Raw genomic sequence first — 19,903 nt, 5'->3', positions numbered from 1 at the left:
ACCTGGACTGTGAGTTGAGGCACCCGCCTCACATGCTAATGGGCCATGGCTTGTATCAAACCCCTCTTGCCCTAGGGATGTCTGCTGATGCTGGTAGATATTCTCCAGTCACTTCTTGGTAGGATTTTCTCACCTTACTTCCGGTTGCATAGGTTTGCAAGATCCCATTATTTGGGTTTTTGACCTCACAACCCTGACAGTGTTTATGCTAGAGCTCCCAGATGGATTTGCTCCAAATGCTTTTTTCAAGTTTGGCACCTGCCTGTCATTTGGTCCCAGTTTGTCAGCAGGCCTGGTGTCCCAGCCTGCATCCTCATCCTGTAATGTCCCTAGCTTAAGTGACCTTTCCTTCTCTCCTTCCTACTACTCGATCCTTAAGGCTTGCCCAACACATATTGTGCTCTCTAGCATCTCCTTGCTTCTTCTACCCTGCTGCTAGTGGCCTTATTGGCTTGGCTTACACTGGTTCTGCTCTGTTAATTTTCCTTTCTCTTTCTTCTGAGTGCAACACCACACTCTTGCTGGAATGCCGTCCTAAAACCCACCAAGTTAGGGCAGCATTTGGTTGCTTGTGTTTCTTTTTATATAGGTGCTGACTGAGTGATTGTGCCAATGAGCAATTTGATTTGTTGGTCAAATCCCCATAAACTTTCTTCTTTGTGTTTATGGTGCTGTCTAAAGCCTTTTTGTGTGGCTGGTGATTTTTAAAACATTTTTATTCACAGGTGGAGTGCGGTTTTAGTTAACCATAATGGCCCGTTTCCCTGGCCCCACAGCCCTGGGTCATAAAAGCCTTTTCCGCTATTTTGGGATAATGTGAAGCCATCATGGCATCCTGCTAATCCGACTCCATGGTCCTCTGCTGCACAAATCAATGTGTTCACTAGAATTCAATGTCCCGGACCTGAAGGTGAGCGCTCTCTTTCAGTTACCAAGCGGTTTTCTCCAGACTCTGGGCCTGTGCTCCTTGCTAGTGCTCGTAGAACAGCATGCTCTGTTGTTCAGCTCCCGTTCCTCTTGCTTGCCCTGGTGTATCAAAGCTGCATCCCTTGCACATCAAGCCATCACTTTTGTTAATATGCCGTTAGAAACGGAAATGAACCGAGCTTTATGTTGTAACATTGCAAGCATTGTACTTTTTGTTTCCATCCGTATGGCCACTACCTGATAAGTCATCTGTGTGGAGTGGTGTGGTGTCCGAGTGGACTTTGGTGGCTGCCGGTGTTTATGCTGGACTAACAGTCTTTTTACTGTCTCTACTATCACTAAGGAGGAGCATGCTTTTCAAACCTACATAAGCTCATTGCTCGCTCGGAGTGTTCTTTGGTGGTCCGTGGTGGCTCTGGGTCGCCAGGTCCTGTGGTAAAACAATGTAACTCCTCGATCACCCTGTAGCAGTTGGGCGGACCCACAATTGCTTTAAACTTGTTGGTTCTTTGATTTTATTGTTGCAACTGGTGGCCTGCCCGGTATAGCTTGAGTGACTTGATAGTTTGTGTCATCTGTGGCTGCGGCGTGACCACTGGTACATGTATTTATCGCCTAAGTAGCCACCCTAAACGCCTGCAGCTGCCCAAACGTGGGGAGCAACTTGAGAACTGCTATGTTAAAACAAAACAAACTAAACAGAGCGTAATTGACAAGAACATGGAGAAGGAAAATGCTCTCTCTGTTCACTCACCTACTCCTGTGGAAAACACAAGGGTAAATAAAACTCTGGATGTGCAAAAGATCATAGATAATTTTTTACGCCTATCCACTTATCCAAATCGCAGCCTATAACTAAAGCCATTGGCCTGACTGTGCCGGCGGTTCTGGAATCTCCGAATTCCATTAAGGCAATCGATAACAATAACTCATTACTAAACGTGTTTAGACCTACCCACGAGGTCTAACATCAGGGGACAATGATTCTGCTCTAACTGCTACTAAACCTATGGCTAGTCCTGATTTAATTGTGATAGCTGCTCGGGTCGATAGTTTGACGGAAAGTACAGTACTAACTTCCTCTGAATGCTGCTTCGACCAATTATTAGAAGCTCACGATATGTCATTTGCACCCACTTTAAGTTCTATTGCCATCACTATGGATGCAATATTCGGTCTGTGTTCCACGATTGCTAGTGAGCAACACACATTTCAGCGTGTTTTAGCATTGGTGGTAGATGTAATCTTAGCTAATGGTACAGACACACCTATGTGCTTGCCTGCGGTAAAACGGGACGAATCAAAGAAACAAGAAAAAGAACGATTAATGGAGTACTCGATGCTTGATTCACCATTGACAATTTCCACATTAACTCGTTGACGGGAAGTCACCAGGTCTATGCAGGAGGCAAAAATTCTGACATCACTTTAAGTCCTATGAGCATCAGACACAACAGCATGGCTGTTTACCATTGGAACAGCCAACCATTACAGCGCGGGGGTGCATCTTATATTGCCCCCTGGTAATTTCTTAACAACAGGGATGGTTTGACAATGCTCAGCATCTAGTGGGTCAACCAACGCATATGTATGGTATAGCAATGCTTCCTGGCTCATCTTATATGCCAATTCAGCCATGTGTTCAGACACAACTGTCTATATCAAGGAATCCACCAAAAGCTCCTTTGAGAAGGCAATATATTGGAGACAATATGGATATGGACTCTAGAATTAATTTGATCCGTGGTCCCACAGTTAATTTAACTGATACGACAAATGTTATTCCTAAGAATTGCTCTAGCTCTGGAAGAAACAACTTTATAGCTGATCACAGCAGTAACAATAAGAAGTGTATGCGCAACATTGAGGGAGGGGAGCGACGGTTACGCATTGAGGAAATCGATCTGGCAAATGATAGTCAGTTTTGAACCGGAAGAATTTGATGGCCGTATTTAGTCAAATAAAGAGCCTTCAGATTCTAAGATCTTGTGACATGGAGGCTGTGGAGCTGTCTACCATACACAGCAATACGAATTGAGCTATTGTAACTCTGGTCTCCTGGGTGGCGGTTGAAAGGATCTTATCAGTGTCTACTGAACTATGGAATTTGGGATTTGAAGTTCAGTTAAGGCTGCGTAATTTGATGGAGAGTAAATTGAATCACTGGGGCGAAGTTGGCAATTCTAGGCACCATACGAGCTTGGCAATAGGCAGATCACATTCCAAGTACAATCCAAATCTGGGACTGAGAGATACAGTGGTTTGGCAGTGAGTCAAAGATTGCCAATATTGAACTAAGGCGATCAATAGGCATGATGCGATACTATCCTGGAAAACCCGGGGCTACAATTCCTTTGTTTCTCATGCTACGGGTATTGAGGATCGTACTTCTGTGGATGTTTTTCTTCTGCAGGAAACTTGGCCTAATGTAGAAATTGTGTTGGATGGTTACATGGTCTTCACCCAGAATGCTCTAGTCTTGGAGGTTGCCCAAAGAGGGGCCTTTGTATTGGTGTTTCGTTGTTAACTATATGCGTAAAGAATTTGTATGGATGGGGATCTCTCCCATTGTATGTCAGTCTCTATAACCAACTTTAGCATATGCCGCTATTGAGAAGTGCTGAATCATCAGCACATGGAAATCGAATAAAGTGATTTGCGGCTAACATCTAAAACATCAATGCTAGTATAGACAAGATCGGTTGGGAACCTTACAATCTTTATGCCCATTGCTATGGTCTACTATGTTTCCTGGTGCAGCTGATATGGGTGGGATGAGTCTTCCTACGGAAAGGCATTGGGATAAAGCCATTTGACGTGGGGATATACGACAGTAAAAAAGTATTAAGGGGTGAGTTGACCAAGATTAGGCATAACACAGCCCTAACATCGGCACAGCAGGCAACAGTCGGCCTTTGTGAAAACGCGATATAAGAACTGTTTAGGGCAATCTAAAAATTGTGCCGTTTCTGCCAATTGGAAACTGGCTTTAATGAGTTAATAAACTCATTAAAATCAATGATTCACGCACATTTTGGTCCTTATATCGAACTCATATTAAAGATAAATCTCCAAAATAATGATGAGTGATTAGTGAACCGTGTTCGTCACAATATCTAACTGCAACTCACTGGGATGGTATTGGAAATTGCCCAACAGTCATTGACCCCACACAAATAGAGGCGAATATAAGAAGACAGATGAGTAGTGATAATGTTTGTTTTATTTATTTAATTTTTTGCATTTATACAGTGCGCCTAGCCCTCAGGCATCTGGGCTCTTGAATTAAGAATACAGTTGCATATACAATGAAAAGCTTAAGAGATTGCTTACATATACATTAAATGACTTAAAGGTGAGGTTACAAATGCGTTTTTTACAAGTACAGTTACTTTTGCAATCAATTATAATGTTTCACATATCCTGATCCCTTGAGCATAAGGGTACAGTGTCAGGTTCGAGCATTACAGTGAATTGCTTGCCAGGATTGCAGAGTTACAGATCGGTCCTTGTAGGATTGTGTACAGAGGCATGGTTGATTAGCAGAGTCTGCGCTAGTTGCACGTGTCCTGACCATCAGTGGATCCAGAGTTTCATTTGAAACTTCCAAGTCCACAAAGTCTTGTTGTTCAAGCAGCCACTTCTGCTTCTAAGTGAGCAGTTTATCCCACGGTTCCCCCGGACAGGGAGCAGCTTATCTCACGGTTCCTCCGGATAAGGAGGCTAAAAGGCTCGATGCCATGCGGAAAAACGTTATTTTTTGCTGGAAGAGTGGCGCTGAAGGCAGCCAATACAACCTGTACACTAGCAAAGTTCAACAAAAACCAAAAAAGGGATGGGAGGTAGGTTTTGAATTAATCTGAACCACTTAATTGCTCTGGGCAACTTTCCACACCACTGTTTTTTTAGCCCATCTGTGCCATTGCAAAAGGGTCCGGTCATATGCAAATCAGTCAGGTACTGCACCAATGGGAGCAGCCCTGCCCGAACTACTACGCAACCCTTCCACCCAACACAGTTTTTGGTTTCAGTAGCAAAGTTCATCTACACTTTGTGGGAGGTGATTGCCATGGCATCTGAGCACATCCCAGAGGGTGAAGAAAGACGCTATATGTCAACCCTTACAGTAAGGCCTGGACAATGCGGACTGTATTACCCGCTATGTGGTAGCTGGATCAGTGCTTAGACGATTTGCCTGGCTACGAAAATCAGGGTTAGCGTCTGACGTGCAATCCAGGCTGTTGGATAAGATGTTTGAAGGTTCTTATTTGTTTGGAACAAAAGCAGATGAAAGCCTTGTGAAATTGCAGTGAGGCAGCCCCAACAGAGTCAATCGACTGTCTTCTAACCAGGGATGGAGAAAAAGTTAATTTCGGTACGATTTCTCTGTCGGGAAGCAAGAGGTCAGTTTACACAAAGGGGACAGCGAAGGCAACCATGACCGAGGAGCTGCTACGGCATCCGCTTCCTTGCCTTCCACAACGACCAGTGCCCCAAAACCGCTTTGGAGACTTAAAGCATTTGTCTGTGGTGTGAAGCAGGTTAACCCAGCATCTGAAGGAATGGCAAAGCATTACAACAGATGCTTGGGCTCTGCAGACTGTTGCCCGTGGCTACTGCCTCCACTTTAGAAAAAAACACCAAACTGTCCCCTACGAGGCCAGTCCTTGAAAGTGCCAGATCTGCTCCTCCTACACGAAGTTCAGACACAGTTGAGGAAGGGTGCAATCGAACAGGTACCTGTAGCAGACATAAATCAAGGCTGCGACTCTCTTTATGTTCTGATTCCGAAAAAGGATGGAGGGTTGCGACCCATCTTAGACTTGAGATGCTTGAACAAGTTCCTCTGTAAGGACAAGTTCAAGATGGTCACTCTTTGGCAGATCCTCCAGGCCCTTCAGCTCCAGGATTGGATGGTGTCATTAGATTTTCAGGATATGATATGATATATGTTTATTTATATAGCGCCTATACACAATGTGTTTCAAAGCGCTTCAAGGCAAGGGAGGGAACAAGGGAAAATACAACCACATTCTTACAGGCCATGAACAGTAAGGGTGTGAAATTAACTATTGTACTCGGCCTGACGACATTTTAGATAGTGCAAGAGCTAAAACATAGATAAGGAAGGGAGGGGGAGAGTGGGAAGGAAATGGAAACAGACAGGCGACTACCGTACTAGGCCTGATGACATTTCTGGTAGAACCGGAAAAAAAACAAGAGGTGAGGGAGAGGGGTGCAGAAAGGTAGGGAAGGAACAAAACAAGCGACTATCATATTAGGCCTGACAACATTTCAGATAGTGCTGGAGGGGGTTTGAGGAGGAAAAAAACAGTAAGGTGAGGGAGGAGGAGACAGACGAGGTTGATATCGTACTAGGTCCAGGGATAATTCTGATAGAGTAAGTGATAGAAGAAAGTAAGGGTAGGAGATAGGAAAAGGGAGAAGGGAAAGGAGGAGAGAACAGAGAGTTAGCAGTCAAGAGTGGAGAAGCAAAAGGGGAGAGTGAATACAATTGCAGAAGTCAGTAGTAACACATAATGTTGCAAGCCAGGATACAAGATGAAGATGGGAACAGCATGATTCAGGGCCACCATGAGTACAAGATGCAAAAGAAGTTCAGCATGAGAGTTGAGAAAGGGTGACGCACCATGAATGAATGAAGTCCATAAAAGTCAAATCCAGCATTGTCCACAAGACGGTGATGGTGAAACCAGAATGTATCAGGACAGACTCCTGCAGAAGTAGGCTTGAGTGGGGTGAGGGGGCAGCAGGGTAGAAGAATCAAGCAAAACGGGCAACACCTGTGTGCGAGAATGGGGGGGCACAAAGGAACATCACAGGGGACCAGAGGGAGTAACACATGTTGGTGCATGACTACCTGCTGTCTGAGCAGGGGGTCGGGCCCTGGGTCCTCCTGGTCTGAACAGGTCCAAACAGGAATTCCCCTTTTCTTCATCTGCCCTTCGCTTAGGATGCCCGGGCGAGAGACGCCCATGATCTAATAGTTAGGAGCAGGAAGGAAGAGGCAGGGCTAAGAAGGTGGGTGGTGCTTGCTAAGTGGTGAAAAGGAGCGTCAAACAGGAAGGCACCAAGTGGGTGGGGCTTGCTAAGTGGTGAAAGAGAGCGGCAAACAGGAAGGCACCAGGTGGGCGGGACTTAGGCCAGGTGACCTAGATCCACTTGCACCTGCTCTCCATCTGCAAAGGAAAAGAGGCTTGAGGGCTCCTTACGTAGGGAAAAAGAGCGGCAGGCAGGAAGGCACCAGGTGGGCGGGGCTAAGGCCAGGTGACCTAGATCCACTTGCACCTGCTCCCGATCTGCAAAGGAAAAGAGGCTGGAGGGCTCCTTAAGTAGGAAAAGGAAGCAGCAAACAGGAAGACACCAGGTGGGCGGGACTTGCTAAGTGGTGAAAAAGAGCGGCAAACAGGAAGGATGCTTATTTTCATGTGCCAATTCATCTTGAGCACAAAAAATACCTGAGATTTGCTGTTGGCAGTTCTCACTATCAGTTTCGGGTGCTGCCTTTCAGGCTAATCTCTGTCCTGATGGTCTTCATCAAGCTTATGGCAGTTTTGTCAGCGAATCTACAGAGGGGAGATTTACATTCACCCCTACCTGGACTATTTACTGATCGGAGCTTGATCACCCCAGCAGGCTCGGAACATCTGGACAGCAACTGCTGCTCTCTCCAAAGGCTTCTCCCTCAACTTCAAGAAGTCCCACAGACACCTTCCCAGAAGCTGCAATTCATTGGAGCAGTCCTGGCATCTTCCCCAGGGAAAGCTTTGCCACCCGAGGTAAGGGCTATCCACATATCGAAGATGGTAAACAAATTTCAGAGTGCTCCAAATCTTCCGGCCTTCGATTTTCTGTGGTTGCTCTGTCTCATGGCATCCGGCGTTTTTCTGGTGCCAGAGGCCAGTTTGAGAATGAAGTCCTTTCAGTGTACTCTCGGGACTCAGTGGTCACAGGCAGTATGACGGATCTAGCACGGTCCCAAGCAGGGACTTGCAGATTCTTCTGTGGTTGGCCATCAAGGAGAATGTGTTAAAGGGGGAACGCTTTTGGTGGCCATGGCCTGAGATTACAGTGGTTACAGACGCCACCCTCCCTGGGGGTAACGACAGCGGTTTGACGATCAGCGGACTCTGCTCTCTGTCGGAGTACAAACTGCATAGCAATCTTTTAGAGCTGAGGGCAATCAGACTAGCGCTGATGGCCTTTCTGCCCTCTGTATGGGGAAAGAGTGTCCTGATAATGATGGACAACACAGTGGCCGTGCATTCCCTCGACAAAAGAAGGGGGTGTAGGGTCACTACCACTGGGCAGAGAGGCGATGCAGCTCTGATTTTTGGGCACTGCAAGAAGGAATCTCTCTGTCAGCAGTTCTTCTGGCCAGAGAGAAAAACACGGTGGAGGATGCTCTGAGAATGCAGAGCACTGTCCCCCACGAGTGGGAGCTAACTCAGGAAGTCCTTTAAGAGATCTTTGCCCTTAAGGGTAACCCCTCAAGTGGATATTTTTGCATCCAGTGTCACCAGGAAGTGCGACCTGTTCTGCTGCAAGGAATTGCCTCAGAGGGGACACATTCGTATTGAACTGGGAATGTCCACTTCTGTATGCGTTTCCACCAATCCACGTCATTCCTCATGTTCTCAGGAGGTTGAGGAAGTTTTGGAAATCCATTATCCTGATTATGCCGGACTGGGCCACGAGGACGTGGTACCCGGAGCTTCTGAAAATGTCCATCTGCCCTCCAATTCGTCTTCCCCAAAGGGAGAATCTCCTCTCGCAAGCGGGAGGTCGCATTCTTCATCCAGAGATCAGGACCCTCGACCTCCATGCATGGTTTCTGAGAGGTTGAGGTACAAAAATTGGGACCTTCCCGAAGACGTCATGGAGGTGTTGCTTTCAGCCAGCGACTAAATCTCTGTATCGCTGCTGCTGGAACATAATTTTGCAGCTAGTGTAGAGATAAAGGAATTTACCAATTTTCTTGTGACACACCATCCGTTTTGTCTTTTTCTACTACACCAAACCCATCAGGGGCTACAGGTTGCTATGGCCAAAGGCTATCTGGCTGCGCTGTCCATTTTCAAGCGCTATCCAGAGCAAGGTTCCTACTTTAAGGTGTCATCCAGTTTTTAAATATCTTCCTACCGGTTTCAATCATTATTCCATTCTGGGATCTCAACCTGGTTTTAAGCTTTGTGATGGGTTCTCCTTTTGAACCATTAAATTCTTGTCTACTTGTCTTTGAAAACAGTATTCTTGATGGCCATTACCTCCGCTCACAGAGTGATAGAGCTTCAGGCCTTATCTTCTAAACCACCATTCACGGTCTTCCATAAAGACAATGTAGTTTTGAGGGTTCGTCCTTCTTTTTTACCAAAAATAGTGTCCGAATTTCATTTGATGCAAAAAGAAATGTACCGACTTTATAATCTTTTCCTCATCCATCTAAGGAGGAGAAGAGGTTACACAGACTTGACACAAGAAGAGCCTTGAGCTTTTATATTAACAGGGTTTCTAAGCGAAGACTGGACGACCAACTTTTTGTCGGTTACACGGGCCACCGAATGGGACCAGCGGTTACTAAGCAAATGCGGTCACTGTGGATTATACTTTGTATATATGAATGTTACAATATAGTGGGAAAGAGGTTCCCGAAGGTCTAAATGCCCACTCTACTAGAGGTGTAGCCACTTCTTCAGCCCTCCAGAGAGGGGTACTTCTGCAGGGTACGACGTCCTTTCATCGTGTGGGTGTTTGTTCGCTGTTTTTTTTACAGCAGAATTTTTTAACGAAAAAAAAATCATCCCATTTTTAGGGGGGTTAGAAAAATATATATTTGGGGTGTGGGTTTTGGGAATATACAAAAAATGTAATTGGGGATGAGGGGTTTGGACGGGGAGGGACCCCACATAAATTTAAAATAAAAAAAAATGTGGCAAGTTTTTTTCGTTAAAAAGTATGCAGTAAAAAATCGAGTGAAAACATCCCACAATGAAATGACATGGAACCACAGCAGGACCTCTGCAATGCTGCCACCTAGTCTTCTGTCCATACATTTGCAAAGCATTACTATTTAGATTACCTTTCGGGCCGGTAATCCAGATTTCGAAAGGCTGTTTTACACAGCGTACATCAAAATTGAACTCTTCTTTCCCACCTCCTGTAAAGCGCTGCTATGGGAGAATATCAAAGATGAGGAGTATGTGAATTAATTTGAAGAACAAATTATTTAACCCTGGCAATGTTCTTTCGTCTAGATGTTCCTCCCATGTATTCCTCATCGCCCCTCCCTGCCATCCCCTCTGTCAAGAAGGAGTTTCTTTGATTTACACCTTCCGCTCTGTTAGCGCCCAAGTATTTCTCATCTTCGAGACTGGTATGCTGGTGAGAGGAAAAACATGAACTGAGGCAGCGGATGCGGTGCGTGCCTTATATGCCAGCGTCAACATCTACTCGAAGAGGACGGAAGCCCTCTAAGGACACAAGGTCGACGATGCAGATGCATGGCGCCCTCTGCTGAGAAAGCTTTACGAGCTGCAAGCAGGATATCTGAGATAATCAAAGATGAGGAATATGTCGGAGGAACATCCAGTCGAAAGAACATTACCAGAGGTAAGTAATTTGTTCATCTCTTGGATAGGCTACGTGGATGACATTGTAAAACTTGACAGGAAACCCCGGGGACTACAACATTCGCTGAACGCCCCTGCGCAGCACGTTAAAGATAACAGCCTGGTCATTAACTGACAAAAACTAAGATATTACAAGTGCAGCGCAAGGAGAAAATGTCTAAGAGTTACAGTTGGTGGTTAGATGGCATTAAGCTGAATCAAGTGAAGAATGACATCTATTTCGGATGTCCATTTCCTGGAATCCATTTCTCATCAACTGTTGGGGACCCTGTGACTAGCAAGCTTATGCGTAAGTGGCAGGTTTTGAGAAACTTCATAAAAGCAAGGGGAGACAAGGCCATTGAAGGCCTCATTGAAGTTTACACTAAATCTGCCATTCCAACATTATTGTATGGCATTGAATCCATGATGGGCGTCAGCACTAAATGGCTAAACAAAATTGTGAGGAAACTCCTGAGGTCGATTTTAGTGTTACTCAAAACGGTCTCAGTTGAAGCCCTACGAATGGAGTTGGGACTGACTGCACTTGCCATGTTCTGGAAGATGAGATGTACCCGATTACTTATTAAGATTGTGGAAGGAGAGTCTGGGGCAACCTCTAATCAATTGCTGTTTGGTTCTGGTGGCGCATGGTAAGTTTAGAGCTGGTAATTCTGCCAATCGTAGTTTGATTAATATCATTCTCAAACATCTTAAAGACATTGGGCTTCAAGCAGAAGACATGGCACAGCCTGGCGTTTTTTCTGTCTGAATTGAGGAAGCAACCACTGTTGTGGGATCAGGTCATGACTGTTCAGATACTCATGCTGCATAAACTTCATGCTGAATTTGTGAAGCAGGGATTTCCCTGGGGCAAACCCTGCAGCCAGCTCATAAAATATTGTAGCCTACTCTTATGACGCTTTGTACTGTATTTGAGATTGGACATATTGCCTGTACGTGAGGTGACATGCTAACAGGATGTCCTTAACTAACAATGTTGTATGCGAAAGTTTATGAGCGATTTATGGAAAAGTGTGGGGATCATCAATGTGACCATTTTTGGTCTATGCTCTACTCGGTGGAACCACTTACGGTGGCAGCCGTGGCATTTCACATCAGGGCTATAACTAAAACTATGCTGAATTAAGTGTGATCAGGGTTTGAGTGAACACATTCCTTTGTATCGTAAATGATATTATTTGAATGAAGTATTATGCCTTAATTGTATGACAGCCTTTTAGATTTGTAAATTAATTTTATGATGGTTTTAAGGTTGCTTATTGTTACAATAATGTTCTGTATTGCAAAAGCCTTTAATTAGCCAAAAGCTCAATACATTTTTTTAAAAAAAAATACAAATAAATGTCATCAGTGAGTGTTCCTGTGACATCACATCCTATGATTTTAATTTCATGAGATGCTTCATGCCAATGGCACTACTAACCCTAACATTTTGGTCTATTAATGTCCATGGCAAGTTTACATTTTCCCAGTGAATGTTTCATTGATACTTTTAAAGCAGTTTTGTTTACATTAGTGTTCCCAAAAAGTTTTGGTTTAAAGATTATACTACATATTTTTTTTATACCTTTGCCATTCCTAACTCTTATGCACATAAAATGAACAACCCTGTACTTGCGTGTTATCGAAGTACGTCTCTATACTTAATAGAGGGGCCATCTCCAGGTGTGATCTATGATTTTGAAAGTGTGACAGGCCCAGGTGGGACTGAAATGTCTACCAATCAGAAAGTCAGAGGAGGGAGACCATTTCTTCACTGGGCAATCTCAGTGACGAAGAAGAATTTGCCAGTTATAAAAGGTCTTTTCAGGGGGCAATCCACAACAAGGAAGCTCTCCATAGGAAATTCACAAGGAATATCCTTCTGCATTGTTGGTTGGCAGGCAGCTTCTCAATTCACCTGGAGCAGGCTGCATGGTACTCTGGAGATGACCTCGCAACTGACACTCGATCTAGGCAGCACTGCAGGGCTTGGTCATAAACACACAACTACCCAAGCTGTGATCTTATTCTGGCATTGCAGCATATTCAAATCTGATCACCTATAACAAATGGGGATTGCAAAATAGCCTGTTGGACTACCTGCAAAGAGCCAGCGATGTGCGTAAGGGACCTGATATATTTGTAGTGCGCTTCTGACAGAATTAACTACATCTAAGCGCAGTTCTTACAGAATTTTTGTCAAGAATCAGCCATTATTAGTGCTCATTCCCAGCAGACCAAACACCAGCGATTAGTTAAACAAGTCTTTACAGCTTTTTGAGCTAGGGTAAGGGTTGCGATGCTTCCAATGTGAAGCGGTAAGAAGTTCCACAGTTTAGGGCCGTATAGAGAGAAACACCTGTCTCCCCGTAAACAAATCTGCAAGGTGGAATCACCAAAGGATGTTTGTCCACAGATTGAAGACCAAACATAATTTTTTTTACTCAATTCTTTGTTTAACTAGGAGTCAGTACAAATGGCGATGCAGTGATGATATATGGGTCAACCTATGTACTCTAAATATCGAACGAACAGCTGTATTGTGCACCCTTTGAAGTCTGTTAATTTGTTTGTCTGGAATCTCCATTAGCTCCAGTTGGGCTGCTAAATTCAAACCATTCTATATGATTAAAATGCTATAATCTACACATTGTAATTATTTTGTATATTTACTGTTACTTTTCTATACCAAGATCCACTAGTGGTCCAATAGAACACAATTGGAACAGAAAGTGGCCAAATAAGAAAGGGGACAGGCATTCTGAGCAGACACCATTGCATTATTTTTCTGTGCGTGAGTGTTGGTCATGGATTTATGTCCTCATTTCACAGGTGATACAGTTGCAAATCCGGATGTGGTTTTCGGAATGAACAGTGATGAACAACTGAATCTAGTACAGGAAGAGGACTACAAAGAAAGAGGAAGAAGTGATTGTCATGCCACAGGTGAGGAGGATACGATGGTGTTTCACACAGTAAGAGCCCAGGCTGCTCATCTGTCCAAAACAATATTCCACACAGCGGTAATGTTGAAGGCCACCATTTTTCCAATTAAAAATATTTGGGACATTTTATACAACGATAATGTATTTCACTTAATACTCAACTATGAATCAGGTATATAGCAGTAGAGAATAAATTGTTTATTTGTAGTCACTGTTGGACCCAACATAGCACCATAGCGGTGTTTGCATCCACCTAGAAAGATATCAGAATAGAGGTTGACAGTGTTCTTAACCGTGTACTTTGAGGTCCTTCCTCGTTATTTTACCTCTCTAATTGCTTATTCAAGTTTGTGTATTCTTTTGTGGTCCTAGAGTAGCTTCGACAAGTTCTTTCCAGGGGGGCACAAGCAGGCACCATCCCATCTTTTCAGTCTTCCTCGTAATCTTTTGATAGCATGTTCCTAAGGAGTCTGTCCTTCTTTTCACCACTAAAGTTTAAGTTGTATATGCAGCTCCTTCTGGGTTGGGAAACCGCACCACACCGGCTTCGTTGGGAGGCGTTTGTTGTTAGAAATCAGTAAATCACTTTAATAAATTCTAATGAGCAAAATCTAGCTAGTTGGCAGTAAATGCTAGATTTAGATTACTTTTTTTTTAACCTAATAATGAATGTTCGTTTACCTCTTTAAGTGCAAATTCACTGCAATATTGGATAATTGTTGATGTGGATCTAATACTGCAAGCCCAAGCAAAAGATATGATTTAAGTCTCATCCACTTTCGAAATCTGTTATGTTGTACAGCTTTTCCCTTTTCCAAATATGTAACAACCTCCAGCATATTGATCTCTTCATGGTTATTCATTGGCAATAGTTTATCAAAAGGACATTATACAATACAGTTTTGCAGCCTATGCTCTTACTGGCAGAAGTGAAATTATTAGGTCCCACAGACAATCTGCTCCCCACACTGGTTAAAAGTGTAAAACTGTGTCCAATATAAATCTCTTTACCTAACATATTGCCATTTCTATCACACAGGACCTTCCCTGTTGGAGAAAATCTCATTCTACTAGCAATTTCCACCTTCTGAAATAAACCACTTCACACATGCTGTCAGCCCCCAGAATTTAGGGCAATCCGCCTGACAGTGCTTTCTCTTTCTTAGCTGCTACATTGTGTAATTCCACTCCCATCATTTTATGACAGCAACCTAAATGCTTACCTTTTTCAGAACATTTAAAGCCTGTGTCATGAACCAGTCAAATGTTTATAAAGTAATCTAATCAGCATGCCTGTCTGTGAAGAACTTTAGCTACAAGCACTGGGATGCTAATGAGTTTATTGTGTCGTCTTAAATGCTGTCGTCAAAGGTGATTCATGTTAAACAAGTAGAGAACATTGATTAGTCGATGCTATGGGAAATCCTTTAACATATTTTTGCCCCCATATAAGCCATTTTCAAATTACTGCTGTTGGCCAAGAGGGACCATAAGGTTAGCCCAATCAGATATTATATAGCTGCAGTATGTATAGGTTTACAAAAGCAGCCTGAACAAGGCTTCTCTTGTGTTATTACAACTGTAGTGCAATATTGTGAATTGTTGATGAATTACTTTGCTCCAAAACCCTTTTGTTTCCATCTTGAGACCTGTACTTAGTTCTGGCATTTTGACGTTCGATTTTTATGGTCCATTGCATTCTTGTCTTCTGAAGCGGTTCACCATATAGACGATCTTCATCACTGCAATAACTTTTGTGCATCTTGGGTTTGATCAGTAGGTCCTTTTCTGGAGCCACATTTCTTTGTTTTCAGCTATATACAGTGGCTTTTGGAGGCATCCTTTCTTCAAAAGGTAGCGCAGTAATGTAATCTATCAAAAGATTCTCTTCTAGTGTTCATGAAAGTTTGCATGATGTTGGTACTAAACGGCTGCCCAGATTCTGTCTGCAGATCCAAGGAGCACCAGATTGATTACAAAATGTGTGTTGAATTTGCTGGGCCTTGTAAGAGAAAGACTACTGCAAATAAATCATTTGCACATGCATTAAGACCTGTTGTTAGCTTGCTCAAAGGAAGGTTTCTGAATTTATCATAGCCCAGTTGACTAGGTGTCTAGTTTTGCAGTGGTGTTTTCCTAGTGAGTGCCTGCCATGCTACGCTTGTGTCTCTCTTCATAATTTTGCTAAACAATAGTCTCTGGACCCATTGCTCAGTCTACTTTTGAGATCTGCTTCAGCTAGGAAAATCCTGTTCAGCTACAGAAAGGAAATTAAGATAGAAATCAAACTATTATCAGTCTGCAGGATAACACTTTAGGCGGATCTTGTCTCGTTTGGTATATCCAACGTTACCCTGGAAGCAATGGTAGTACCTACACCTGAACCTAGTAGCCCCCTAATTTCCGCTCTGAATTTATGAGAGGAGGAAAAGGTGACGGCCAGGCGGAGTCATGATCACGAAGGGTCTATTCAATAAGTCCTCCCCTGAGTTGAAGTAGTATGGTACCTGAAGTTCAGAGAAAAGACTGATCAGAACGTGAACATACTCTTACGTCCTGTCCCCTGTCCCCCCATACTGTATGGGCGTCCCCCGTTAGGGACGGGAGACAGAACCTTTGTCACCAGAAAAAACATTCTTCCCCTTTAAATTTAGAGGCGCTCCCCTGACTCTGCCCACCGGCGCCACTCCTCAGTCCCCTTGTCTGCGTCGAAGGGTATGGGCTGATTTCACCAGCGCTCCTGGGTTTGGCTTCGGCGATGTAATACCACGCGCTCTTCCCTGGACACTGTCTTCTGTCCTTTTGCCTACTTTTATCAGTCAGGTACCTCTCAGGTTCTCACACCAGCATGAGTACCGGGGCTAATTCAGCTACCGGCCACCGGGCTGAGGGGTCTGTAGATCCTTCCGGAGACAGTGCTGAGGGACCGCAAGGTTCTTTTACCGGGTGTGCACCCAAGGGGCTACGCCCTTGTACCGGCAACATGGCCGAGGGGGAGCCTGCATGCAGCACTGCCCGCGATACTGCCGAGGGCGACACGCCTACCAGGCCTCGGCCTGAGGTGCAGGGTAGGTCTTGTGCTCCATTGCCAAGAGTCCTGGAGGAGGCCGGGACCAGTGAGCCAAGCACCACGACTTTGGCACGTGGCATGCAGCTCAACAAGATGCCCTCCGCACCAGACAAGATGGCCGCTCATCCGATACTGCCAGGTGGGAGAACGAGTTATAAGATGGGACTGGTGTCAACCAGGTATGTGGCCTACAGCTTATCCATCAGTGCAGGGCAGGTTTACCCCGCAACCAGCTAGACCGAGTGCACACCAGCCCCAGCAGCCACCCGCTACCCCATCAATATCACCTATCACCCCAGCGGCCTGCGAGGACAGGTTCTTTGGAAAGTTCCTCACTCTAATGAGATCTCCTCAGATGAGGGCCATCCTTAAGGATGTGATCAGGGACATGCTACCTCCGGCCCCTCTGCCTGCGTGCCTATAGTCATTCCTCCTTTGGCTCCAATGCTGCAGGCCCCGGTGCAGCCCCTCCTGCCCAGCCCGGCTTCTTCCATTCCGGGTCCCCTGCCTCCCACAGTTCTGACGGTCTCCATACCTCCGCCCTCTGCGCCCAACACTTCTCCACCCACTCTGGTCCAGCCAGACGCCATAGTGGAGACAGATGAGGGAGAAGACCCCGACACACCATCGTCTGCCAAGGCCTTCCATGAATGACTCGCAGGTCTGTCAGAGTACTTGAGCCTTCCTCAACCCGAATTAGAACAGACGGAGGCAGGCATACTTGCAGAGGTCTTCCCTCTACGCCCTGCGGCTAGAACGGGGATCCCGATGCAGGGGGATGTTGTCTGTTTGGCCAAGAAGGGGTGGCTCAAACCCCACTCGCCCCAGCCTGTCAATCGGCGCCTGGATGGCAAGTATAGGCAAATGGAGGGGGATCCACTCTTGCTTTCGGCCCACCCTCAACCGCACTCTTCGGTGATTGCTGCAGCATCACTCTAATCAAAGCCTCAGTCGTCCTCGGCCACCTTGTCCTCGGCGCTGCTAGGCAAGGAGGAGAAGATCTTGGAGGTGTATGGGAAGAAGCTTTATGCCAACGCTTCGCTGCATCTTCATCAATCCAACTCAGATGCCATGCTGGCAGCCGTCAACCAGAGGCTGTAGCCGACTTCCTTCCAGAAATTCCGGTACAGAGCCAGTCACGTTTCAAGGTGGAACTGGCAGAGGCTAAAATGGTGACACAAGATATCATTGAGTCCACCGTGGCCGGGCCATATGCATCGGCACAGACATGAGAAGGACTGCCTGGCTTCGGGCTACTAAATTTAACTCTGACGTCCAGGAACGCATATTTGACCTTCCATTCGAAGGTGGTGACCTCTTTCCCACCACCGATGAGGAACTAGATAAACAGAAAAACTGTTTGCAAACAGCAAAGTCTTTATCCTTATGAAGGCCACGCCCAAGGCGTACACCCAGTCACATCAAGGGGCGGACGTTCGGGAGGTTCCGCGGCTTGCAAGAACGGAGATCCAGGCAGCCTGACCATTCCCCGAGTCAGCACCGGCACAACAACAAAAGGCGGGGATCAAGGACTTTTTCAGTCCCCCTCCTTTGCAGCAACCTCAGAGGGAAAAAAGGCATGACGTATCCCTTCGGGTACACGTGGCTATGGTGGGGGGCAGGCTTGCCCTTCACGCACAGTTCTGGCATCAGAAGTTTGCGGCCCCCTGGATCCTCTCTGTAGTATCCACGGGGTACCGCCTGCCGATCCCTTCCTCTCCTCCCTCTTCCCCTCCACTCCCACAGATTGGGACAGCAACTCTGCTGACGGACGTTCGGTCGCTCGTCGAGAGGCAGGCAGTGGAAAAGGTTCCAGCATCCCAGCGAGGATTGGGCTTCTACTCCAGGATTTTCGCCATACAAAAGAAGAACCAGGCTGGCCTGAGACTTGTGTTGGACCTTTCCACCCTCAACCTCTCCCTCGCTCTTCAAAAATTCAAGATGGTTGCGCCAACACTGATTGCGGAGAAATTGTGCTGGGGAGACTGGATGTGCTCCATGTATCTGAAGGACGCTTAGCTACACGTCCCGATTTGGCAGTCGCATTGCTCCTTTCTACGATTCAGGATCATGGGCTGCCATTTCCAATACAAGGTGCTACCCTTTGGCCTCAATTCAGCCCCCAGGGTATTTACCAGGCTCATGAATGTGGTGGCAGCCTTCATTAAGGCCCAGTGCCACCACGTCTACGCGTACCTGGACTGGCTCATCAGGGCGAGATTGCCAAAGGCCATTCATCACACTTCCTCCGCCCTTATGATCACACTCCACGAGCTGTGGTTTTCGGTCAACCTCAAGAAGTCTCAGTTGCAGCCTACGCAGAGCCTGACCTTTCTGGTCTCATATGGGACATGAGCTCCGAATGTTTTCCTCTCGAAGTACAAGGTCACGGCCATCAAGAGGGCCACTACTCACTTCCTCACCAGAGAAGTGACCTCAGCCTGGTGGTACCAACACTTATTAGGCATCATGGCAGCGGTCCTATTGGCAGTACCCTACACCAGACTCAAGATGAGGAGATTACGGCTGCACTTTGCTGCCTCATGGAAGCAGGAGCGGGGCTCCCAAGCAGAGCTAGTCAGCACATCTCTACGCCCGGACTTCACATAGTGGTCCAGGGACTGCAACCTGCGGACGGGCAAGCTCTTCAGACAGCCGGCACTGCAGGTCACCATTACTATGGATTCCACCCTGGAAGGCTGGGGGGGCCACCTTGGACAACCACAGTGCCCATGGCGCCTGCACCCTGCATGAGTCAAATATCAACTAACTGGAGCTGAAAGACATCTGGCTAGCTCTCAAAGCTTTCCTTCCGCTCATTCAGGGCAAGGTTGTCCTCATCCAGACAGACAACTCCACTAGCATGTACTATATCAACAAGCAGGGTGGTACCAGGTCCCCTTCACTGTGCAATTTAGCGATCAGCATGTGGGAATGGGCCCTGGAGAACAACATCTACCTGATGGCCATCCACCTTCCGGGGGAGTCCAACCTAGAAGTGGACAGACTCAGCAGACTGGGAGCGGACGATTACGAATGGCAATTGAATGATCAGGTGCTGCTGGAGATCTTCAGCAGATGGGGGCATCCTCAGGTGGATCTCTTTGCCTGCTGGTACAACAAGAGGTACCAGCAGTTCATGTCCTGGCAGGGACAGGGCCCCGGCTCCCTGGGTGATGTTTTCCAGATTCAGTGGAACGACATAACCGCGTATGCCTTCCCTTGCACACCTCTGATCCACATGGTGATCTGCAAGATAAAGTAATTGTGTCACCTCAGCATCATTCTGATAACTCTGTGGTGGCCGGCGAGACCGCGGTTCTCCG

General features: G+C 46.0%; 1 protein-coding gene across 1 annotated transcript in view; it reads left to right on the top strand.

The window, feature by feature from the left end:
- LOC138467531 (zinc finger protein 75A-like) overlaps window positions 1–19,903 on the top strand; it is a 359,800-nt gene that overhangs the window by 233,426 nt on the left and 106,471 nt on the right. Inside the window, exon 4 of the mRNA XM_069607636.1 lies at window positions 13,395–13,508. Coding sequence (XP_069463737.1) covers window positions 13,395–13,508 — 114 coding nt within the window. The remainder of the gene's footprint in view (window positions 1–13,394; window positions 13,509–19,903) is intronic.

The sequence above is a fragment of the Ambystoma mexicanum genome, chromosome 4q, assembly GCF_040938575.1.
Source record: "Ambystoma mexicanum isolate Mex_15411 chromosome 4q, UKY_AmexF1_1, whole genome shotgun sequence".
NCBI lineage: Eukaryota > Metazoa > Chordata > Amphibia > Caudata > Ambystomatidae > Ambystoma > Ambystoma mexicanum.
The sequence above is the reverse complement of the archived record's forward strand: the minus strand, read 5'-3'. Positions and strand labels throughout refer to the sequence as shown.